Source organism: Oncorhynchus gorbuscha, linkage group LG12, assembly GCF_021184085.1.
Source record: "Oncorhynchus gorbuscha isolate QuinsamMale2020 ecotype Even-year linkage group LG12, OgorEven_v1.0, whole genome shotgun sequence".
Taxonomy (NCBI): Eukaryota; Metazoa; Chordata; class Actinopteri; order Salmoniformes; family Salmonidae; genus Oncorhynchus; species Oncorhynchus gorbuscha.
In genome coordinates, this window is record NC_060184.1 from 24,557,433 (window position 1) to 24,583,993 (window position 26,561).

Sequence of the window (26,561 nt, forward strand, 5' to 3'; positions counted from 1 at the left end):
AATCCCTTTTAATTTCCCGTACAGTGGCACTACATTTAGAGGGATCTAATTTGATGTGTCAATCATACATGCAGACTAAAATAATAAAAACCAAGGCAGCATACTGAACTGTACAGCACCATGAATTCATGTTTACATTTCAAGGGAGACTTGGATCTCCATCATTAAAAGTTGACACTCATTTGGGGCTTATAGGGGCTTTGTGAGAAATGCCAAGTCCAGGATTGGTGGTGGCCTGTCTGTCTGTTTAAATCCCCACTGCTCTTTAGTGATTTGCATGGCCTGGCTCAGTGTCGTGGCATCATCACACTCCTCGCCTTTCCTTCTCACCTCCCTCTCCTCTCCCTCTTCTTTCCTCTCCTCCCCCCCCCTCATCTCCTCCCCTTCTTTCCTCTCCCCTCTTCTCGTTTCCTTCTCCTCCCTCCCCTCTGCTGTTGTAGGGAAACAAATCATTGCCTGCTGCCACACCAGCCCCAGTCTTATCCTTCCATCCATCTGCATAACAGCCCTTGTTTGAGCCTCACTGATGGATAAAGAGGACAAATGGGAGAGGGCTGCCTCACAATATCAAAGCTCAATCTGTGTCATGTCTAAAAGCTTTTTGATGTTCCTTTTTCAAAGTGTCCCCTCTGAAATCTGGGTGCTGAATGGAACTGCCTCACACTTAAAAGGCAGCAAAGAACGCTCCATTTGGGGACCGTAATTCCAGCTAGCTTTCAGTCGGTACTTTGTGAGATGATTATTCACACATTTGAATTGTTAGCTACAGTGTCTGCCTAACTGCTGCACTGACCCCCTGTAAGATTGTAAGATGGCGCCGAAGAGGATGCATGACGTTTTACATGCTCCTGACCAATTGTGCTATGTTGTTAGTTGTTTGTTACTTATTGTTTTACTTATTTTGTCCATAATATTGCTGTCTCTTATGACCCGAAAAATCACTTCTGGATATTAGAACAGCGATTACTCACCACGAACTGGAAGCAGCTTGTGTGTGTCTTTTTGTCAATAACAGCTGGTGCGCAATGTCTAATATTAAAGAAGTCTTGAGGTATTGCTTGCCTGAGGTAGAGTACCATATGATAAGCTGTAGACTACACTACCTACCAAGAGAGTTCTCATCTATATTATTCTTAGCCGTCTATTTACCACCACAGACCGATGCTGGCACTAAGACCGCACTCAACCAACTCTATAAGGCCATAAGCAAACAAGAAAATGCTCATCCAGAAGCAGCGCTCCTAGTGGACAGGGACTTCAATGCAGGCAAACAAATCAGTTTTACCAAATTTTCAACAGCATGTCACATGTGCAACCAGAGGAGAAAAAAACTCTAGACCACCTTTACTCCACACACAGAGATGCATACAAAGCTCGCAAATCTGACCATAATTCTATCCTCCTGATACCTGCTTACAAGCAAAAACTAAAGCAGGAAGTACCAGTGACTCGCTCAATACGGAAGTGGTCAGATAATGCAGATGCTACGCTACTGGACTGTTTTGCTAGTTCCGGGATTCATCCAATGGCATTGAGGAGCATACCACCTCAGTCATCGGCTTCATCAATAAGTGTATCGACAACATTGTCCCCACAGTGACCGTATGTACATATCCCAACCAGAAGCCATGGATTACAGGCAACACCTGCATCGAGCTAAAGGTAGAGCTGCCGCTTTCAAGGAGTGGGACACTAATCCTTACGCTTATAAGAAATATTGCTTTGCCCTCAGACAAACCATCAAACAAACTAAGCGTCAATAATGGATTAAGATTGAATCCTACTACACTGGCTCTGACGCTCGTTGGATGTGGCAGGGCTTGAAAACTATTAAGGACAACAAAGAGAAACCCAGAAGTAAGCTGCCCAGTGACGCGAGAGTACCAGATGAACTAAATGCCTTTCATGCTCTCTTCGAGGCAAGCAGCACTGAAGCATGCATAAGAGCACCAGCTGTTCTGGATGACTGTGTGATAATGCTCTCAGTAGCAAATGTGAGCAAGACCTTTAAACAGGTCAACATTCACAAAGCCACTGGGCCAGATGGATTACCAGGACGTGTACTCAAAGAATCCACTGACCAACTGGCAAGTGTCTTCACTGACATTTTCATCCTCTCCCTGACTGAGTCTGTAATACCTACAAGCAGACCACCATAGTTCCTGTGCCCAAGGAAGCAAAGGTAACCTGCCTAAATGATTACCACCCCGTAGCACTCACATCGGTAGCCATGGAGTGCTTTGAAAGGCTGGTCATGGCTAACATCAACAGCATCCTCCCAGGCACCCTGGACACACTCGCATTCCGCCCCAACAGATCCACAGATGACGCAATCTCAATTGCACTCCACACTGCCCTTTCCAACCAGGACAAAATGAACACCAATGTGAGAATGCTGTTTATTGACTACAGCTCAGCATTCAACATCATAGTGCCCATGAAGCTCATCACTAAGCTGAGGACCCTGGGACTAAACACTCCCTCTGCAACTGGATCCTGGACTTCCTGCCGGGCCGCCCCCAGGTTGTAAGGTTAGGCAACAACGTGTCTGCTAGGCTAATCCTCAACACTGGGACCTCTCAGGGGTGTGTACTTAGTCCCCTCCTGTACTCCCTGTTCACTCACGACTGCGTGGCCAAACACGATTCAAACACTATCATTAAGTTTGCTGATGACACAACAGTGGCAGGCCTGATCACTGACAACGATGAGACAGCCTATAGGGAGGTGGCAGTGTGAACTGGCAGTGTGGTGCCAGGACAACCTCTCCCTCAATGTGAGCAAGACAAAGGAGCTGATTGTGGACTACAGGAAAAGGCAGGCCGAACAGGCCCGGGGCTGTAGTAGAGTGGGTCGAGAGTTTCAAGTTCCTTTGGTGTCCACATCACCAATGATCTATTATGGTCCAAACACACCAAGACAGTCGTGAAGAGGGCACGACAAAACATTTTCCCCCTCAGGAAACTGAAAATATTTTGCATGGTTCCTGAGATCCTCAAAGAGTTCTACAACTGCACCATTCAGAGCTTCCTGACCAGTTGTATCACCAATTGGTATGGCAACTGCTCGGCATCTGACCGTAAGGCGCTACAGAGGGTAGTGCGTACGGCCCAGTACTTAACTGGGGCCAAGCTTTCTGCCATCCAGGACCTATATAATAGGCAGTGTCAGAGGAACGCATATAAAATTGTCAGAGACTCCAGTCACCCAAGTGAAATACTGTTTTCTCTATTACCACACGGCAAGCGGTACCAGAGCGCCAAGTCTAGGATCAAAACGCTCCTTAACAGCTTCTACCCCAAAGCCATAAAACTGCTGAACAATTAATCAAATGGCCACCTGACTATAACATTGACCCACCCCACACATTTGTTTTGTACACTGCTGCTACTCGCTGTTTATTATCTATGCATAGTCACTTCACCCCTACCTACATGTACAAATTACCTCAACTAACCTGTACCCCCCACACATTGACTCGGTACCGGTACCCTGTGTATATAGCCTCGTTATCGTGTTACTTTTTATTATTTATATATATCTTTTACTTTAGTTTATTTGGTAAATATTTTCTGAACCAACAGTGCAGTTCAAGAAGAGTTAAGGGTTTGTAAGTAAGCATTTCACAGTAAGGTCTACACTTGTGCACCGTGCAAATAAAGTTTGATTTGACACAAATTATAGACTTGTTTACTTGCTGCTGTGCGTTTTGTTGCTAACCTTACTTTGCTACCTGCCAACTTTACGGTTTTTACTTTTTAATTACATTTATATTTTTAGTTGTTCCCTCGCTCAACTTTTTCCATTCAACTTTTTCACTCTAGACGCTTTATCTGGATGTGGTTCGTTTGGACCTCCAACATTAACATGATGCCTTCTAATTGCAATAGCAGTACTAATAATATACAGGAGAATGATTACCGTACGGCGAGGGTAGCTGTGCTGCAAGCCCAGCTTCAGACGCAATCGTTAGGCAAGGGTCATTCCAGTGTAGGAAAGGATGAAACAGTCTGTGCCACCAGTAAGTGCAGATAGTAGTATAAATCCCCCCGCACAGTCCCCGCAGTCGGACAACCTTCTCATGGCTTCTGGAAGGAAATGCTGTAGGAATGCTCAACCGGTGTCATTCAGTCGACAGAAACTTTCAACCGGTTCTCCCCATTAAGCAGCGAGTCGGAGTCAGAGGCCGAGCCTTTTCTGGCCTCTACTCCTCCCGTTATGGGTTCTGAGACGCCGAAGCCTCCCACCATTAGCTATGACAAATTGAAAACCCTAGTCTTTGGCGACTTCATTACCCGCAGTATTAGACTTAAAACGAATCATCCAGCGATCATAAACTGTTTACCAGGGGAGAGCTTCCGATGTTAAGGCTAATCTGAAGATGGTGTTGGCTAAAGCTAAAACTGGCGAGTGTAGAGGGTATAGGGACATTGTTATCCATGTCGGCACCAAGCCATAAGACCCCTGAACAGGTAACCAAATGGTTACCCGGACTATTTGCATTGTGTGCCTCCCCAACCCCTCTTTTACACTGCTGCTACTCTCTGTTTATCTTATATGCAGTCACTTTTTTGTCACTTCTAGGTTAGACTACTGCAATGCTCTACTTTCTGTTTATCCGGATAAAGCACTAAATAAACTTCAGTTAGTGCTAAACACGGCTGCTAGAATCTTGACTAGAACACAAAAATGGTATCATATTTCTCCAGTGCTAGCCCCTCTACACTGGCTTCCTGTTAAGGCAGGGGCTGATTTCAAGGTTTTATTGCTAACCTACAAAGCATTACATGGGCTTGCTCCTACCTATCTTTCTGATTTGGTACTGCCGTACATACCTACACGTACGCTATGGTCACAAGACGCAGGCCTCCTAATTGTCCCTAGAATTTATAAGCAAACAGCTGGAGGCAGGGCTTTCTCCTATAGAGCTAATTTTTATGGAATGGTCTGCCTACCCATGTGAGAGACGCAGACTCGGTCTCAACCTTTAAGTCTTTAAGACTCATCTCTTCAGTAGGTCCTATGATTGAGTGTAGTCTGGCCCAGGAGTGTGAAGGTGAACGGACAGGCACTGGAGCAAAGAACCGTCCTTGCTGTCTCTGCCTGGCCGGTTCCCCTCCCTCCACTGGGATTCTCTGCCTCTAACCCTATTACAGGGGTTAAGTCACTGGTTTACTGGTGCTCTTCCATGCCGTCCCTAGGAGGGGTGCATCACTTGAGTGGGTTGAGTCACTGATGTGATCTTCCTGTCTGGGTTGGCGTCCCCCCTTGGGATGTGCCGTGGCGGAGATCTTTGTGGGCTTTACTCGGCCTTGTCTCAGGATGGTAAGTTGGTGGTTGAAGATATCCCTCTAGTGGTGTGGGGGCTGTGCTTTGGAAAAGTGGGTGGGGTTATATCCTTCTGTTTGGCCCTTTCGAGGGGTATCGTCAGACTGTCTTCCGACCCCTCTTGTCTCAGCTTCCAGTATTTATGCTGCAGTAGTTTATGTGTTGGGTTTAAGTATGCTCTCTCTAATTCTCTCTCTCTCTGTTCTCTGTACATCTCTCTCTCTCTATTTCTCTCTGTCTTATCCGGTGTCCTCATAGGACCTGAGCCCTAGGACCATGCCTCAGGACTCCCTGTCCTGATGACTCCTTGCGTTCCCCAGTCCACCTGGCCGTGCTGCTGCTCCAGTTTCAACTGTTCTACCTGTTGCTATGGAATCCTGACCTGTTCATCGGACATGCTACCTGTCCCAGACCTGCTGTTTTCAGCTCTCTAGAGACAGTAGGAGCAGTAGAAATACTCTGAATGATCAGCGATGAAAAGCCAAATGTTATATACTCCTGTGGTGCTGACCTGTTGCACCCTCGACAACCACTGTGATTATTATTATTTGACCCTGCTGGTCATCTATGAACATTTGAACATCTTGGTCAAGTTCTGTTATAATCTCCACCTGGCACAACCAGAAGAGAACTGGCCATCCTTCATAGCCTGGTTCCTCTCGAGGTTTCTTCCTAGGTTTTGGCCTTTCTAGGGAGTTTTTCCTAGCCACTGTGCTTCTACACCTGCATTGCTTGCTGTTTGGGGTTTTAGGCTGGGTTTCTGTACAGCACTTTGTGACATCAGCTGATGTAAGAAGGGCTTTATAAATACATTTGATTGATTGATTTGATTTGTACAGAGTGGGGTAGAAATGACTAGGCTACTTCCTTCACTCGGGGCGGCAGGGTAGCCTAGTGGTTAGAGCGTTCGACTAACCAGAAGGTTGCAAGTTCAAACCCCCGAGCTGACAAGGTACTGCAGTCTGTCGTTCTGCAGTTAACCCACTGTTCCTAGGCCATCATTGAAAATAAGAATTTGTTCTTAACTGACTTGCCTAGTTAAATAAAGGTAAAAATTCTTCACTTTTAGCCATGCAGGCCTCAGTGTATCTGGATGTGATACCACACTACATTGATTCAGAATGTCCATAATAACTTCCTCTGTCGATATAGAGACAGATGTACATCTACAATGGGATAGTTCTAAGTAATAAACAATTCTAAGATACTTCTATAGAGGCTCAGTGGGACGCTACTGTCAGTCCAAATAAACATGCCTGAGAGGAGGAGATCAGGTGTTAATGAAAGTGGGAGGTGATGAGATAAAAATAGGTCTCTTCTGTATCTATAGTACAGAACTCTTCTGCAGCTGTTTCTGAAAAGATGACAGGTTGTCAATACCAATAACCCAAGCATCAGGCCTGGCAGACTGCAGGGCCTGCACAACTCACAGGCTCCAACCCTGGCTGTCATGCCGACGACTAGCCCCCGTTTCCAAGGGAACCACTTGGACACGCAAGGAGCCTTGGAGAGACAGGTTTTTTGTTGGGGAAACTTCAAACCACATACCTGGAGGGCCTCGAGAAAGCGGAAGGAGCCCAGCCTGCGACCGCGGGGCACCAGGCAGAAGCTGGAGTTATGAAGCAGCTCCTGGTAGTCGAACCTGGAGACAGACAGAAATCGACTTTGTCAGACTCATTGAGACATCAGGCACGCTAAAATGTCAAGATGGACTCCTTTGAGGTCCAATTGACAAAAATGAGAGAGCAGAGAGGGAAAGAATAGAAGAAAGAGAGGATGGCTATGAGCAGACAGAGGGTAGTTTAAAGTAAATGTGTCCTTAGATTAAACACATGCAAACAACAATTACAGCATTACAACTTGTGTCAATTGTCTCACTCAATCACAAACAAAGACATAAGCTCAAACAAATGCATATTTTAGTTGGTGAAATAGATGTGGGAACATGAGAAACACATTCTCCAACTCCTTCACATTCTTCAGAGAAATTAGACAAACTTCAAAGCACTTGTCATGTTTCAAGAATGTCATTATACACAAAGAGAGCTTTTAGACTAGAATAAGGTCCTCTACACTCTGGCCTAGAGTATGATCAATGTTACACAATGAGTGTATTACAAAGGGAGACTTTGAGATTGATCTCCAAAAGCACCTCTGTCTTTCCCAGTGATACAAGCCCGGGATTCCTCATCCCATCCCTATAGCAGGCAGCACAAACCTTCTACTCTCCCCTCACTGCAGGCCAATAGAGAGAGGGGTAATTTATGGCCCTGTTCCAAATCGGCATCTCATCCCAAGGCCCATCCAATAAGGATGAGGAGCAGCTGTTTTATCTGACAGTAAATGATATGAAATAACAGGAGAGCTTTTAAGCTACATAAATCAATCATAAAACACACCAGCCTGTCACTGCCTATGAAGCCCCGCGATCTATAACCAATGCTGTCTATGATCCTCATAACCAATATCGTATGAAAAATATCAGGCAGCGAATTCTTAAGAGAGGCTAAGGATGATTTATGGCATTTGAATGGAAACATACATAACACTTTCTTTGTTGTTAAACAAGACAGGGGCATTTTCAAGATGGACAACTCTCAGAGACCAGGCTGTCTCCCAAATTTGTGATCAACTGGCTAACCTGGAATCATGACTGTGTTTGATTATTTTGGTAATGAGACTATAAATGAATATGTTCCATCCAGTGTGACGAAATGCAATTGTCATATATAAACATAGCAGTATTTTACAGAACTGGATGTACAGTTGAAGTCGGAAGTTTACATACACTTACGTTGGAATTATTAAAACTAGTTTTTCAACCGCTCCACAAATTTCTTGTTAACAAACTATAGTTTTGGCAAGTCGGTTAGGACATCTACATTGTGTATGACAAGTAATTTTTCAAACATTAGTTTACAGATTATTTCACTTATAACTCACTGTGTCACAAATCCAGTGGGTCAGAAGTTTACATAAACTAAGTTGACTGTGCCTTTGATGTCGTGGCTTTAGAAGCTTCTGATAGGCTAATTTGAGTCAATTGGAGGTGTACCTGTGGATGTATTTCAAGGCCATACCTTCAAACTCAGTGCCTCTTTGCTTGACATCATGGGAAAATCAAAAGAAATCTGCCAAGACCTCAGAAAATTTTTTGTAGACCTCCACAAGTTTGTTCATCCTTGGGAGCTATTTCCAAACATCTGAAGGTACCAGTTCATCTGTACAAACAATTGTACGCAAGTATAAACACCATGGAACCACGCAGCCATCATACCGCTCAGGAAGGAGACGCGTTCTGTCTCCTAGAGATGAACGTACTTTGGTGCGAAAAGTGCATATCAATTCCAGAACAACAGCAAAGGACCTTGTGAAGATGCTGGAGGAAACACGTACAAAAGTATCTATATCCACATTAAAGTCCTATATTGACATAACCTGAAAGGCCACTCAGCAAGGAAGAAACCACTGCTCCAAAACCACTATAAAAAAGCCAGACTACAGTTTGCAACTGCACATGGGGACAAAGATTGTACTATTTAGAGAAATGTCCTCTGGTCTGATGAAACAAAAATAGAACTGTTTGGCCAAAATGACCATCGTTATGTTTGGAGGAAAAAAGGGGAGGCTTGCAAGCCGAAGAACACCATCCCAACCGTGAAACAACGGGGGTGGCAGCATCATGTTGTGGTGGTGCTTGCTGCAAGAGGGACTGGTGCACTTCACAAAATAGATGGCTTATGAGGGAGGAAAATTATGTGGATATATTGAAGCAACATCTCAAGACATGAGTCAGGAAGTTAAAGCTTGGTCGCAAATGGATCTTCCAAATGGACAATGACCCCAAGCATACTTTCAAAGTTAAGAAAAATAGCTTAAGGACAACAAAGTCAAGGTATTGGAGTGGCCATCACAAAGCCCTGACCTCAATCCTATAGAACATTTGTGGGCATAACTGAAAAAGCATGTGCGAGCAAGGAGGCCTACAAACCTAACTCAGTTCCACCAGCTCTGTCAGGAAGAATAAAATTCACCCAACTTATTGTGGGAAGCTTGTGGAAGGCTACCCAAAACGTTTGACCCAAGTTAAACAATTTAAAGGCAATGATACCAAAATCGAATTGAGTGCATGTAAACTTCTGACCCACTGGGAATGTGATGAAAGAAATAAAAGCTGAAATAAAATATTCTCTCTACTATTATTCTGACATTTCACATTCTTAAAATAAAGTGGTGCTCCTAACTGACCTAAGACAGGGATTTTTTACTAGGATTAAATGTCAGGAATTGAGTTTAAATGTATTTGGCTAAGGTGTAGGTAAACCTCCAACTGTACATGACATCAATGACTGTTTTCTCCCTCTCACAGTGATGTTTTGTTAGAAACCCTGTCTCTGTCTCCAGCCATCCTTCAAACACCCCGAGGAGAGGAGAGCCCAAATGTGCTGCTTGAGCCCTGGCCCACAGAGACTTCTGATTACAGCCTAATCTGTCTGGGGATCAACTGCCTCCACAGCCTCGGGACCAACCACCAGTGTGTGTACTGAAAAGGTACAATTTTATGACACCTCACACTGGATCACAAGGTCAACCACAGCAGCCAATATAGAGAATGGATACAGTAATGTGGCAAGAATGTTGAGGTTCAATCATAAAGAACATGCAGCGTGTTATCCTGCCGTATTATTCTTCAGCTCAGACAATTACAAAACAACAGTCCATCTCAAAAGGTGGACTCCAGTCGATCATGGCGTGTGCTCAGCACTGTGATATTTGAATGCCATGCCAGCAAGGTTATCATACACTCAGTGGCTAGTTTATTAGATACACCACCCCGTTCACGAAAATAGTTTGCTCTAACAGACAGCGAGTCACGTGGCCTTGGCTTGCTATATAAAGCAGGCAGACAGGTTATCTAAGCGACTTTAAACATGGTATGATCGTCTAGGGTTTACCGAGAATGGTGTGACCAACCAAAATCATCCAGCCAGCGCCAGTCCTGTGGGCGAAACAACTTGTTGACGAGAGGTCGAAGGAGAATGGCAAGAATCGGGCAGGTCACAAACAGGTAAATAATGGCAGAGTACAACAGTGGTGTGCAGAACGGCATCTTTAAAGTGGACAACTCGTCAGTCTTTGTCACAGATGGGTTATTGCAGCAGACGTTCCACTCCTATCAGCTGAAAACAAGAAGAAGCGGTTCCAGTGGGCACGCGATCGCCAACACTGGACAATTGAAGAGTGGAAAAACGTTGCCTGGTCCGATGTATCCCGGTTCCTGGGAAATCATGCTGATGGCAGAGTCAGGATTTGGCGTAAGTCCATGGCCTCATCCTGCCTGGTGTCAACAGTACAGGCTGGTGGCGGTGATGTACTGGTGTGGGGAATGTTTTCCTGGCACATGTTCGGTCACTTGATTACAAATTGAGCAACGTTTCCATGCCCTAGAGAATTCAGGCTGTTCTGGAGGCACAGGGGAGTCCGACCCGGTACTAGATGGGTGTACCTAATAAACTGACCACTGAGCTAAAACACTTATGTTCAAGAATCCAATGCATACTCTTTACTAAATACAAAATATGATTAGTCATGGTAACATGATTCAACATACCATAAAACTGTGCACACACAGCCACTCAGGCCATTGGCATTTAGGGGGACTCATGCTATAGTTGAAATGATCAGACAGCTTTCAACTCAACTGAAAGCTACAGCCACAGGTTGAGAGATAGACGATTTGATTAGTGATAATCTAAAATGTCCCGACATTTCAAAACAATGACTAATAACACAGCTGTCAAACAAATGTTGTTGTGTTTAGTCTTCAGGATATGCATTATAAATAAGAATCAAAGGCTGTAGCGATCGAGGCAAACAATATTGAGAGGGGCTTGAACCCTGCTGGCCTGTACTGACCCTTTAATTACCTGGCTAGTCCACACCTGTGTGCCATAAAGGTTTAGACCTGTTGCCAGAGGCCATATGCTCACAGAGTAAGGCTAGCTTACAGTTATTTTAGTGTCCAAAATACAACAGTCGACTGCAGTTACTGCACTTTTACTTCAGTTTCAAAACTGCAATCCTTTGTAAGGGTCAATAAACGTTGGCAAAAATACATAACTAAATTGCTGCCAGCAGCACAGTTACAGTCACCAGCGCTCTGGATAACATGAAAACAGCCTAACCAGCTCTGCTGGTGCGTGTAAAATTATCAGAGTGTGTCTCTCATGTGTCTGAAATTAGCAAACAAGCTAGCCAACTATAATCAGTTAGCTTGGGTGCTTGACTGCCGTTGTGAGCTGGGTGTCCAGTATGCGTGCTGAATATTCCGAGAGCAGAATGCTCTGAATTGATGAATGGACAAACACCCAGAGCGCACTCTGAGCGCACTGTGAGCGCACTCTGAGCGCACAAGAGTGAATTTACGAACACACCCCAAAATGGTATCCACAAGTTCATCTGACTTTGGGGAAGTAGATAAAGGGCCTCATTGCCAAAATCCTGAAGTATCCATTTAAGGTTAGGGTGGGGATGTCCCAAGAATTCCGGATAGCACTGAACATGGCATAATGGGTGGACTGGTAGCCATGCGACTGTACACATAGGAGCAAAGCAGAAAGTGTACCAATCAAGATGTGCTGTGATTTGGAGATTCAACATTCCATTGCATGAGCCACATCAGCTAACATAATTTGAACAAACATTCTACATTACCATGAAAATTAGTGCATCACAATACCAGGCAGCCATTGTGAGTGTACCCATGAGTTTACCAGTCAAATTGCCAGGGTTAGAGGTTCCAAGCCAGTTCTATACATGTTATTTCTATGAGTGTTGCTGCTGCACATTGCTTGCACCTTTCTGTGTGTGCTCGTTTGCTACTAACCACCTTGCTTTTTCCAGCAATGACCAATAAAGTTTCATCACGTTGTTGAGTCCATGTTGCCGCAGAAACTGACTCAACAGCATGAATGCCCGGCGGTCACGTCTTCAGTCAGCTGTTCATTCTACAGTTATTTTATTTTCATGACGGTCTTCATCCTTAACCGTCCGATACACGGGTATATGGTAATTGTGCCGGTTATATGGTTTAAATAAATTAGGCTTCGACCTTTACTGTAGTTTGAGATCTCACCTTCACATGTCAAATACAATCCAGTGGGGGATCAATAAGCACTGTCAAGTTGATAGTCCCTGCAAATGGCTAAATCCAATTACACTGGGACAGCAGCAGTAAAGGAAGAAATTAGTGGCAGACACTTCGAAGATACAAGCATCACACTTGTATTTAAACTGTACTGAATAATTACGGAATCTGACTTCAGCAGTGTCTGTGAAACCAAACTAACAATCTGTGCAGTGTGAATAGAGAACATATTAGCAGATCTCTCTCTCTCTCTCTCTCTCTCTCTCTCTCTCTCTCTCTCTCTCTCTCTCTCTCTCTCTCTCTCTCTCTCTCTCTCTCTCTCTCTCTCTCTCTCTCCCTCCTATACACAATACTCCATAATGTCAAAGTGGATCTTTTAAAACAAATGAAATAAAAAGCTAAAATTTCTTGGTCAAGTTCAGGAGTAAAAATGTGCTTAACAAATCACATAATAAATAGCTTGGACTCATTCAGTGTTCAATAATAGTAGTTAACATAATTTTTTTAATGACTACCCCCTCTCTGTACCACACACACACACAATTATCTGTAAGGTCCCTCGATCGAGTAATTAATTTCAAGCACAGATTTAACCACAAAGACCAGGGAGGTTTTCCAAGGCACAGATTAGTAAAAAATAAAATAGGCAAATAAACTTTTTGTCCTGAATACAAAGCATTATGTTTGGGGCAAATCCAACACATCATCAAATCAAATGTATTTATATATCCCTTCTTAGATCAGCTTATATCTCAGTGTGCTGTACAGAAAACCCAGCCTAAAACCCCACACAGCAAGCAATGCAGGTGTAGAAGCACATCACAGAGAACCACATTATTTTTCCAGCTTGGTGGTGGCTCCATCATGTTATGGGTACCGGCAAGGACGAGGGAGTTTTTTAGGATAAAATAAGCACAGGCAAAATCCTATAGGAAAACTTGGTTCAGTCTGCTTTCCAACAGACACTGGGAGATTAATTCATCTTTCAGCAGGACAATAACCAAAATCACAAGGCCAACTCTACACTGGAGTTGCTAACAAAGATGACATTGACTGTTCCTGAGTGGCCTAATTACAGTTTTGACTTAAATCTCCTTGAAAATCTATGGCAAGACTTGAAAATGGCTATCTAGAAAAAATCAACAACTAACTTGACAGAGCTTGAATAAAAAAAATAGGCAAATATAGTACAATCCAACAAAACTGTCTTCATTTGACAAGGTATGTAGCTTGTGTATCGCATCACTTAGATTATTTATTGAGGGAGTGGTCACAACGCAATTGAGTCAGTAAGACACGGAGGGGAACATGTATTTAGGGAGAACTGATGCTTGGCTTGGTTTCTTTTTAATTGTACAAATGCACATGAACAAATTGACAACATTTGACTTGCATGTTCGGGCAGCCACAAAGCACATTCCACCAAATAGTTTTACAGTATAAAAAAAGTGTATCTCGAGTCTGATTAAAGATCGAGATTTTACAACCATTCGAGTACTCAAGTACTCACTCCCATCCCTATTAATCCCACCAATGTCAACCAGAGAAACCAGCCATCCATATTTATAAATAACTGATTCATTGTTTTGCAATGAAGGTCTACAGTAGCCTCAACAGCACTCTAGGAAAGCACCATGGTGTAGCCACAGGACAGCTATTCTCCATCCTCCTCTGGGTATATTGATGTCAATTTAGAACCTAGGAGGCTCATGGTTTCCACCCCCTTTCCAAAGACTTACACAGTAATTATGACAACTTCCAGAGGACGTCCTCCAACCTATCAGAGCTCCTCTGACATGTTGTCAGAGGATCAGAGAATGAATCTAGTACTGAAAGCATAAGCTACTGCTAGCTAGCGCTGAAGTGCATAAAACGTGACAAAGAGGGAGAGACAGTTTTGAACAAATTAATTCCTTCCTAAATTAAGGAGAAGAGAGAGAGAGAGCTGTATTGCTTTCACTTAGCGAGCGAGAGAGATATATTTAGTTGTATTTAGCCTACTCAACAATCTGACTCAAACAGAGAGGAATACTATTTATGTTAGCTAGCTGGCTAAGGCTATTCAACAAACCAACTCTTCCAAGTCAAGGTAAGCTTTTGGTTTTACTAATTTATTGCCACCATAGCCCGCCAGTGTAACTGCTAAGCAGCTTCCTGTACACTGTACAGATGGATTGGATTATGGGTTTACTAATGCGCTAGTTATAGTATTTATGTTGAATATGACGTTAGCTAATATGGTGACAACAATGTAGGCCGTGTGTAGGGGTTAGCGGTTATGGTACGAAGGTTTGGCATGGAGAGGTTTTTTCGCTTGATCACAGACAGCTGTTGTGTTGTGCACTGAAGTCCACAAGCAAAGGGAAAATGTGAGAGGAAGAGCATGTGTAGATGCGAGAATAAATGATAGAACAAGCAAAGTGATGCTGTTTGTGAAAATGTATTGTGTGTGCGTGCGGGTGATCAGGGGTGTATTCATTCCGCCAATTCATTTGTAAAACCTTTCCTAAAAGAAAGCAATGGAACAAAACGGGGATGGAGTATAAACAATACTCCATCACCTATTCTGCCTACCTCTTGTGATGATTTAGTTGATAACTTTAATAGCAAATTAAGGACCACCATTGATTCCACAGCTCCAGTAAAGTTGAAAAAGGCTGCATCCAAACAGAGAGCCCCTTGGATGAGTGAGGAAACTAATCAATTAAAGAGAAATTGCAGAAAGGCAGAGCGGAAGTGGAGAAAGTCAAAGTTACAGGTCCATTATGACATTCTGAAAGAGCAACTTGGCATATATAACAAGGCTGTCATGCGGGTGAAAGAGGACCCAAAAGCGACTTAACAGAAACAGAGTTTATTTAAATCCAAACAGGGAATAACAAAAATCCTCTAGTCTGTAGAGGGGAATAACTAGAGAAGCGGCCACAGACTGCCGGTCGCTTCGGGTATGCGCAGGCCGTAGTTGATAGAGCCACCTGCTCACACGCAGCATCTGATGAAGGCAAAAAACACGACAGGACAGGGCGAAACACAATCACAGCATGGTGAATACAAAACAAGGAACCGACGGGACAGGAACGGATCACAAAGGAATAAATAGGGACTCTAATCAGGGGAAAGGATCGGGAACAGGTGTGGGAAGACTAAATGATGATTAGGGGAATAGGAACAGCTGGGAGCAGGAACGGAACGATAGAGAGAAGAGAGAGCGAGAGAGTGAGAGAGGGAGGGGGAGAGAGAGGGATAGAAGGAGGGAAAGAACCAAATAAGACCAGCAGAGGGAAACGAATAGCATGGGGAGCACAGGGACAAGACATGATAATAAATGACAAACATGACAGTACCCCCCACTCACCGAGCGCCTCCTGGCGCACTCGAGGAGGAATCCTGGCGGCAACGGAGGAAATCATCGATGAGTGAACGGTCCAGCACGTCCCGAGACGGAACCCAACTCCTCTCCTCAGGACCGTAACCCTCCCAATCCACTAGGTATTGGTGACCCCGTCCCGAGAACGCATGTCCATGATCTTATGTACCTTGTAAATAGGTGCGCTCTCGACAAGGACGGGAGGGGGGAGGGAAGACGAACGGGGTGCGAAGAAAGGGCTTAACACAGGAGACATGGAAGACAGGATGGACGCGACGAAGATGTCGCGGAAGAAGCAGTCGCACAGCGACAGGATTGACGACCTGGGAGACACGGAACGGACCAATGAACCGCGGAGTCAACTTACGAGAAGCTGTCGTAAGAGGAAGGTTGCGAGTGGAAAGCCACACTCTCTGGCCGCAACAATACCTTGGACTCTTAATCCTGCGTTTATTGGCGGCTCTCACCGTCTGTGCCCTGTAACGGCAAAGTGCAGACCTCACCCTCCTCCAGGTGCGCTCACAACGTTGGACAAACGCTTGAGCGGAGGGAACGCTGGACTCGGCAAGCTGGGATGAGAACAGAGGAGGCTGGTAACCCAGACTACTCTGAAACGGAGATAACCCGGTAGCAGACGAAGGAAGCGAATTGTGAGCGTATTCTGCCCAGGGGAGCTGTTCTGCCCAAGACGCAGGGTTTCTGAAAGAAAGGCTGCGTAGTATGCGACCAATCGTCTGATTGGCCCTCTCTGCTTGACCGTTAGACTGGGGATGAAACCCGGAAGAGAGACTGACGGACGCACCAATCAAACGACAGAACTCCCTCCAAAACTGTGACGTGAATTGCGGGCCTCTGTCTGAAACGGCGTCTAACGGGAGGCCATGAATTCTGAATACATTCTCAATAATGATTTGTGCCGTCTCCTTAGCGGAAGGAAGTTTAGCGAGGGGAATGAAATGTGCCGCCTTAGAGAACCTATCGACAACCGTCAGAATCACAGTCTTCCCCGCAGACAAAGGCAGACCGGTAATGAAGTCTAAGGCAATGTGAGACCATGGTCGAGAAGGAATGGGGAGCGGTCTGAGACGACCGGCAGGAGGAGAGTTACCCGACTTAGTCTGCGCGCAGTCCGAACAAGCAGCCACGAAACGGCGCGTGTCACGCTCCTGAGTCGGCCACCAAAAGCGCTGGCGAATAGACGCAAGAGTGCCTCGAACACCGGGATGACCAGCTAACTTGGCAGAGTGAGCCCACTGAAGAACAGCCAGACGAGTGGAAACAGGAACGAAAAGGAGGTTACTAGGACAAGCGCGGCGACGCAGTGTGCGTGAGTGCTTGCTTAACCTGTCTTTCAATTCCCCAGACTGTTAACCCGACAACACGCCCATAAGGAAGAATCCCCTCGGGATCAGTAGAAGCCACAGAAGAACTAAACAGACGGGATAAGGCATCAGGCTTGGTGTTCTTGCTACCCGGACGTTAAGAAATCACAAACTCGAAACGAGCGAAAAACAACGCCCAACGAGCTTGACGGGCATTAAGTCGTTTGGCAGAACGGATGTACTCAAGGTTCTTATGGTCTGTCCAAACGACAAAGGAACGGTCGCCCCCTCCAACCACTGTCGCCATTCGCCTAGGGCTAAGCGGATGGCGAGCAGTTCACGGTTACCCACATCATAGTTGCGCTCAGATGGCGACAGGCGATGAGAAAAATAAGCGCAAGGATGAACCTTATCGTCAGACTGGAAGCGCTGGGATAGAATGGCTCCCACGCCTACCTCTGAAGCGTCAACCTCGACAATGAATTGTCTAGTGACGTCAGGAGTAACGAGGATAGGAGCGGACGTAAAACGTTCTTTTAGAAGATCAAAAGCTCCCTGGGCGGAACCGGACCACTTAAAACACGTCTTGACAGAAGTAAGAGCTGTGAGAGGGGCAGCAACTTGACCGAAATTACGAATGAAACGCCGATAGAAATTAGCGAAACCTAAAAAGCGCTGCAACTCGACACGTGACCTTGGAACGGGCCAATCACTGACAGCTTGGACCTTAGCGGAATCCATCTGAATGCCTTCAGCGGAAATAACGGAACCGAGAAAAGTAACGGAGGAGACATGAAAAGAGCACTTCTCAGCCTTTACGTAGAGACAATTCTCTAAAAGGCGCTGTAGAACACGTCGAACGTGCTGAACATGAATCTCGAGTGACGGAGAAAAAATCAGGATATCGTCAAGATAGACAAAAACAAAAATGTTCAGCATGTCTCTCAGAACATCATTAACTAATGCCTGAAAAACAGCTGGCGCATTGGCGAGACCGAACGGCAGAACCCGGTACTCAAAATGCCCTAACGGAGTGTTAAACGCCGTTTTCCACTCGTCCCCCTCTCTGATGCGCACGAGATGGTAAGCGTTACGAAGGTCCAACTTAGTAAAGCACCTGGCTCCCTGCAGAATCTCGAAGGCTGATGACATAAGGGGAAGCGGATAACGATTCTTAACCGTTATGTCATTCAGCCCTCGATAATCCACGCAGGGGCGCAGAGTACCGTCCTTCTTCTTAACAAAAAAGAACCCCGCCCCGGCCGGAGAAGAAGAAGGCACTATGGTACCGGCGTCAAGAGACACAGACAAATAATCCTCGAGAGCCTTACGTTCGGGAGCCGACAGAGAGTATAGTCTACCTCGAGGAGGAGTGGTCCCCGGAAGGAGATCAATACTACAATCATACGACCGGTGAGGAGGAAGGGAGTTGGCTCGGGACCGACTGAAGACCGTGCGCAGATCATGATATTCCTCCGGCACTCCTGTCAAATCGCCAGGTTCCTCCTGAGAAGTAGGGACAGAAGAAACGGGAGGGATGGCAGACATTAAACACTTCACATGACAAGAAACGTTCCAGGATAGGATAGAATTACTAGACCAATTAATAGAAGGATTATGACATACTAGCCAGGGATGACCCAAAACAACAGGTGTAAACGGTGAACGGAAAATCAAAAAAGAAATAGTCTCACTGTGGTTACCAGATACTGTGAGGGTTAAAGGTAGTGTCTCAAATCTGATACTGGGAAGATGACTACCATCTAAGGCGAACATGGGCGTAGGCTTATCTAACTCTCTGAAAGGAATGTCATGTTTCCGAACCCATGCTTCGTCCATGAAACAACCCTCAGCCCCAGAGTCTATCAAGGCACTACATGTAGCACCCGAACCGGTCCAGCGTAGGTGGACCGACAAAGTAGTACAGGACCTTGATGGAGAGACTTGAGTAGTTGCGCTCACCTGTAGCCCTCCGCTTACAGATGAGCTCTGGCTTTACTGGACATGAATTAACAAAATGTCCAGCAACTCCGCAATAGAGGCACAGGCGGTTGGTGATCCTCCGTTCCCTCTCCTTATTCGAGATGCGAATCCCTCCCAGCTGCATGGGCTCAGTCTCAAAGCCAGAGGAGGGAGATGGTTGCGATGCGGAGCAGGGAAACACCGTTGATGCGAGCTCTCTTCCACAAGCCCGGTGACGAAGATCTACCCGTCGTTCTATGCGGATGGCGAGAGCAATCAAAGAGTCCACATCTGAAGGAACCTCCCGGGAGAGAATCTCATCCTTAACCACTGCGTGGAGTCCCTCCAGAAAACGAGCGAGCAGCGCCGGCTCGTTCCACTCACTAGAGGCAGCAAGAGTGCGAAACTCAATGGAATAATCCGTTATGGACCGTTCACCTTGGCATAAGGAAGCCAGGGCCCTAGAAGCCTCCCCACCAAAAACTGAACGGTCAAAAACCCGAATCATCTCCTCTTTAAAGTTCTGGAATTTGTTAGAGCAATCAGCCCTTGCCTCCCAGATAGCTGTGCCCCATTCTCGAGCCCGGCCAGTAAGGAGTGAAATGACGTAAGCAACCCGAGCTCTCTCTCTAGAGTATGTGTTGGGTTGGAGAGAGAACACAATCTCACACTGCGTGAGAAAGGAGCGGCACTCAGTGGGCTGCCCGGAGTAGCAAGGTGGGTTATTAACCCTAGGTTCTGGAGGCTCGGCAGGCCAGGAAGTAACAGGTGGCACGAGACGTAGACTCTGGAACTGTCCAGAGAGGTCGGAAACCTGAGCGGCCAGGTTCTCCACGGCATGGCGAGCAGCAGACAATTCCTGCTCGTGTCTGCCGAGCATGGCTCCTTGGATCTCGACGGCAGTGTAACGAGCGTCTGAAGTCGCTGGGTCCATTCCTTGGTCGGTTCCTTCTGTCATGCGGGTGAAAGAGGACCCAAAAGCGACTTAACAGAAACAGAGTTTATTTAAATCCAAACAGGGAATAACAAAAATCCTCTAGTCTGTAGAGGGGAATAACTAGAGAAGCGGCCACAGACTGCAGGTCGCTTCGGGTAGGCGCAGGCCGTAGTTGATAGAGCCACCTGCTCACACGCAGCATCTGATGAAGGCAAAAAACACGACAGGACAGGGCGAAACACAATCACAGCATGGTGAATACAAAACAAGGAACCGACGGGACAGGAACGGATCACAAAGGAATAAATAGGGACTCTAATCAGGGGAAAGGATCGGGAACAGGTGTGGGAAGACTAAATGATGATTAGGGGAATAGGAACAGCTGGGAGCAGGAACGGAACGATAGAGAGAAGAGAGAGCGAGAGAGTGAGAGAGGGAGGGGGAGAGAGAGGGATAGAAGGAGGGAAAGAACCAAATAAGACCAGCAGAGGGAAACGAATAGCATGGGGAGCACAGGGACAAGACATGATAATAAATGACAAACATGACAAAGGCAATTGCTAACTTGCTGGCACTTTCCCCACTGCACTAAAAAGTGTTATGGTGAAACCGCTTCAGCTCTTAGCCATTTTCGGCAAATCTTCAGCATACCATTATTAAGCAAAATTCTGGAGAAATTAGTTTTCAAACAGCTAAATTATTTTATATGTGCCAACTGTATTTTGGAAAAATTCCAATCTGGTTTTCGTACCCACCACAGCACAGAGATAGCCTTAGTTACAGTGGTAAATGATCTTAGAGCCAACACAGATGCCAAACAGCTCTCTGTCCTTGTACTCTTGGACTCGTGCTGCATTCGACACTATTGGCCATGATGACCTTCTGGAGAGACTGGAGAGATGGTTTGGCCTCTCTGGTCCAATTCTAAATTGGATTAGGACCTATTTAACCGGTCGAGAGTTTGTCAGCCTTGGTGAACATAACTCAGAGAAATTACATATCACATGTGGCTTTCCAAAATGTTTGATTTTGGGTCCAGTACAGTTTATATACAATGCATTCGGAAAGTATTCAGACCCTTTCCACAGCCTTATTCTAAAATATATTTTTTAAATTCTCCACATCAATCTACCCCATAATGCCAAAGCAAAAACAGGTTTTTAGACATTTTTGCTAAATAAATATCACATTTCCATAAGGCCACGCAAGGACATTCAGAGACTTGTCCCGAAGCCACTCCTGTGTAGTCTTGACTATGTGCCTATGGCCATTGTCCTGTTGGAAGGTGAACTTTCACCCCAGTCTGAGGTCCTGAGCACTCTGGAGCAGGTTTTCATCAAGGATATCTCTGTACTTTGCTCCGTTCATCTTTCCCTCTATCCTGACTAGTCTCCCAGTCCCTGCTGCTGAAAAACATCGCCACAGCATTGTGCCTCCACCACCATGCTTCACCATAGGCATGGTACCAGGTTTCCTCCAGACGTGACACTCGGCATTTAGGCCAAAGACTTCAATCTTGGTTTCATCAGACCAGGCCTGATTGTTGGAGTGCTGCAGAGATAGTTGTCCTTCATGAAGATTCTCCCATCTCCACAGAGGAACTCTGGAGCGCTGTCAGGGACCACCGGGTTCTTGGTCACCTCCCTGACCAAGCCCCTTCTCCCTCGACTCCTCAGGTTTGCTGGGTGGCCAGCGCTAGGAAGTCTTGGTTGTTCCAAACTTCTTCCATTTGAGAATGATGGATGCCTCTGTGATCTCGGGGACCTTCAATTCTGCAGACATTTTTTGGTACTCTTCCCCAGATCTGTGCCTCGACCCAATCTTGTCTTGGAGCTCTACGGACAATTCCTTGGCTTGGTTTTTGCTCTGACAAGCACTGTCAACTGTGGTACCTTATATAGACAGGTGTGTGCCTTTCCAAATCATGTCTAATTAAATACATTTTCCACAGGTGGACTCCAATCAAGTTGTAGAAACATCTCAAGGATGATCAATGGAAACAGGATGCACCAGAGCTCAATTTCGAGTCTCATAGCAAAGGGTCATAGAAAGGTATCTGTTTTAATTTTTTTTTAAATACATTTACAAATAAAACAAAAAATGTTTTTGCTTTGTCATTATGGGAAATTGTGTGTAGATTGACGAGGAAAATGTATATTTTTGATCCATTTTAGAATAAGGTTGTAACGTAAAAAAATGTGTAAAAAGTAAAGGAGTCAGAATACTTTCAGAATGCACTGTATGTTACCCCTTGGCAGCGTTATCAGAAAGCACAGCATTGATTTTCACTGCTACGTAGACGATCCACAGTATTTTAGCTCCACGGATAAATGATTATAATGTATTAGTGATTTAAATACTTGGATGGCTCACAACTTCTTCCAGCTAAATCATGTCAAGACCGAGGTACTTATTGTTGGAGCCAAAGCACAGAGAGAGAATCTGGCTGCACATTTAAATTCATAGGCAATAAAGATAAAAGACCAGGTAAAAACCTAGGTGTTATTTTAGATTCTGAACCCAATTTAGAATCACACATTAGCAAATAGCTTTTTACTACATGAGGAACATTGCCAAGGTGCTGCTGTTTCTCTCTCAGGCTGATACAGAGAGACTCATCCATGCTTTTATTACAAGCAGCTTTGACACTGTAATGCTCTCCTGTCTGGTCTACCCAAGAAAGCCATTGGTCAACTGCAAAACATACAGAATCCTGCAGCACGGGTACTGACAAAGACCAGACAGAGCACACATTACACCAGTTTTAATGGCTGCCTGTGAGCTTCAGAATACATTTTAAGATGATCATATTATTTAAATCAATCCACGATTGTGCACCCCAATACATGTCAGACATGCTTTTAAGTCATATATCCAGTAGGTCCCTCAGGTCCTCTGACACTGGCCTTTTAACTATCCCAAAGCCTAGGACCAAGAGGCATGAAGAAACAGCCTTTAGTTAATATGCTCCCAGACTCTGGAATAGCCTGCCAGAGAACCTGAGGGGGACCGAAACACATTTAAAAGAGATCTTAAAACACCTTTTTAGCTATGCTTCTCCTCAGGGTGCTTTTTGGTTGTTCAGTTTGTCATTCTTGTTTATATCCTCTTATTTTTGTTGTGTAGTAACTATTTCAAATAATTTATTTTCACAGTTTTTTCCTAGTTTTTTTCCCCTGTGAAGAACATTCCATGTCTGAAATGGAATATAAATAAAGCTTGATTTGATTTGAATTTGTCCAATAGAATCTCGTTTTACTTCCAAAATGTTCCGTTTGGACTAATGATTACACCCTAGATCATCTAGATGCAGCAAGAGTGTGCAAAGCAGCATTGAATGTGTCACTGTCTGGCACCTTGATTACTCCAATTTATCTCTCGACCTGTGCACATGATAAACTTTCATTTGTAGGCTAGGTTGGAGCAACCCCATGATGGTCTAGTGCAAATTTTAGTATCATGTAGGAGCCTAAACCTATCAATGTTACATTGAGCTGAGTGAATGGAATATGAATGACAGTAATCCAATATGCTGTAATAGAATCTTAAACGGCACCGACCGCCACTGTTTCTGAAGTACTTCTTTTGTGAGCTAGTCTTTACTCAGTACCCATTTTCCCATTTCAAATGACACATCTGATATGGACCTGAATTAGACACTCAGAGACAGAGGAAGAAAAGGAAAAAAGTGCGAGGGATATCTTCCTTTATTTGCTTTGACCCTCTCATCTTGTCCTCATTGCTCTCGCTCTACTCATCTCTAATCCTGTTTAAAGCCCACATTTTTAAAATCTAATTATTTAATCATTATTTGAGGCCGACCTCCTTTCCTGTGCAGAGGAAACTGGGAGATGCCAGGTGAATAAATCCAAGAGATTACTGGGAGAGAAGACATGCAGAAGAAATGAATCAAATAATCGATGGGTAGCCACTGGAAATATTAATGATGGGCCGTGATGGGGTGCTGTAACACAATGGAAAGAATCAGCTGGCGTCAATATAATCCATCTGCTCCATACATTACAAGACGGACCCATAGGAGAGTTAAAAAGCCAACACAGGATCATATTCAGTACTGTAAGTGCATTTTCAAACTGCATATTTACATTGGGGTTGAACCTTAGGAGCTTAGCTACTGTATACAATAAACACACGCATACTAATACCAATATACCAGTGTTTTTTTTTGTGTTTTTTTTGTTTTGTTTTGAATTTGACCCCTTTTTTCTCCCCAATTTCGTGGTATCCAATTGTTGTAGTAGCTACTATCTTGTCTCATCGCTACAACTCCCATACGGGCTCGGGAGAGACAAAGGAATATACCATTGTTAATCTTCAATAACACAAACCCCAAAGCAAATCAGGGGGAGGAAAATAGGAGGTAGATGGTCATTCTCCCCTGTCATCAGTGATGTTCTCTCAGTGATTCTCTCCTGTGGTTCTATCCAGTGATTCTCTCTCCTGCTGCCAACACACTGACTCAACTCCAGCCACTTTAATGATGGGAATTGGTGTAAAATATATCACTAGCCACTTTAAACAATGCTACTTAATATAATGTTTACATACCCTACATGATTTATCTCATATGTATACGTATATACTGTACTATATATGTGTTTTACTTGCTATATTGTATTTACTTTGCCACCATGGCCTTTTTTTGCCTTTACCTCCCTTCTCACCTCATTTGCTCACATTGTATATAGACTTGTTTAAACTGTATTATTGACTGTATGTTTGTTTTACTCCGTGTGTAACTCTGTGTCGTTGTATCTGTCGAACTGCTTTGCTTTATCTTGGCCAGGTCGCAATTGTAAATGAGAACTTGTTCTCAACTTGCCTACCTGGATAAATAAAGGTGAAATATATATATATATATATAATCTACTGCATCTTTATGTAATACATGTATCACTAGCCACTTTAAACTATGCCACTTTGTTTACATACTCATCTCATATGTATATACTGTACTCGATACCATCTACTGCATCTTGCCTATGCCGCTCTGTACCATCACTCATTCATATATCTTTATGTACATATTCTTTATCCCTTTACACTTGTGTGTATAAGGTAGTAGTTTTGGAATTGTTAGCTGGATTACTCGTTGGTTATTACTGCATTGTCGGAACTAGAAGCACAAGCATTTCGCTACACTCACATTAACATCTGCTAACCATGTGTATGTGACAAATAAAATTGATTTGATTTGATTTGATTCTGTCTCTGCGTTGTGTATTTATCTTCGACATATTCTTACACTATCATATCAATCTACAGCAGGGCTTTCCAACACTGCGCTTGGAGAGCCACCTCCAACCCTAATCTAGCACATCTGATTCTAACAATTAGCTGGTTGAAAGATGAATCAGGTTAGTTACAGGAACACTCAGGGAACATTGGTTGAGAGCCCTGATCTACAGTAATGACAAAAAATACAGCAACGAACAGCTAAATACAGTATAATCCACGTAAGGAATTATTCTACTCACTGAGTTATGTGTAAAACATAGATAGTAGAATTGAATAGATTGATGTTGAGATTGGAAATCTACAGGAAATGGTTGAGCCACTGAACAAGAAGGACATTGTACAACTCTTGTAAACAGAGATATGTAGATCTACACAGAGCCACACCTGACCTTGGCATCTGTGAGATCAAATATAACCAACAAACTTTCCCTTTAAGAAAAGATAAAAAAGCCCCAGGCCAAAAAACTGAAAGCAGGGATGCTCTCCGGTGCTTATTGGAGAGGGAAGGCAGTTACATTAAATTACTAGAGAGCTGTCTGGCAGTCCAAGCACCAACACAATGTGCAAAACTAATGCCCTGCAGGTGAGACACACTGCTCCATATTCAGATGACTATAAACCACACATTCAAGTGAACACTAAAATGTCACAATGAAGGTCTACACAGCATGGTAGGGGTACCAACTTTTGTGCTCGAGGCTCACGTCTTTTCCCGATATACTTTCTCACAATCGTTCAAAACAATCGGAAAAAACCCTCCAACCTGCTCAATGCAGTCACTGGGAAACAGACATTCTGAGAGAGAAGAAAAATGACTATTAGCTCGGACTGCTCCTGCCAGCTAAGGTATTATACTACCAATTCACAGGACATTTACAAAGACTTCTGGAAAAGAGGTGACATCACAATTTGTATTGAGGTTGATGCCTCGCATTTTGCAACCGTTTCATACTTTGAATGTGGCACAAAAGCTTTGAAAATGCGTTAGAAACAAATGTTGATTCACAAATGTGAACAGTAGTACTAAACAATTATTGGCGTGTTGTTTAAGTGATAATGCCCGAGAAGCTGGTGTTTGAAGGATATATTGGCACAGGTGTTGTTAGGCCCGAGATGAAGTCGAGGCCCAGCGAACAAATAATGATTGACATATTTTCATTAAAAACTTAATTTTATGAATTTATTCATACTATTTCATCCTTCCACAAGATATAGTCCCGACACAAATCTAGGGTTGCT

At 44.3% G+C, this 26,561-nt stretch overlaps 1 protein-coding gene across 5 annotated transcripts in view; it reads right to left on the reverse strand.

The window, feature by feature from the left end:
* LOC123990750 (exostosin-1-like) overlaps positions 1 to 26,561 on the reverse strand; it is a 339,641-nt gene that overhangs the window by 55,440 nt on the left and 257,640 nt on the right. For all 5 annotated transcript variants that reach the window (XM_046291580.1, XM_046291577.1, XM_046291576.1 and 2 more), the window contains exon 3: positions 6,877 to 6,970. In XM_046291580.1, the coding sequence (XP_046147536.1) occupies positions 6,877 to 6,970 (94 nt within the window). The remainder of the gene's footprint in view (positions 1 to 6,876; positions 6,971 to 26,561) is intronic.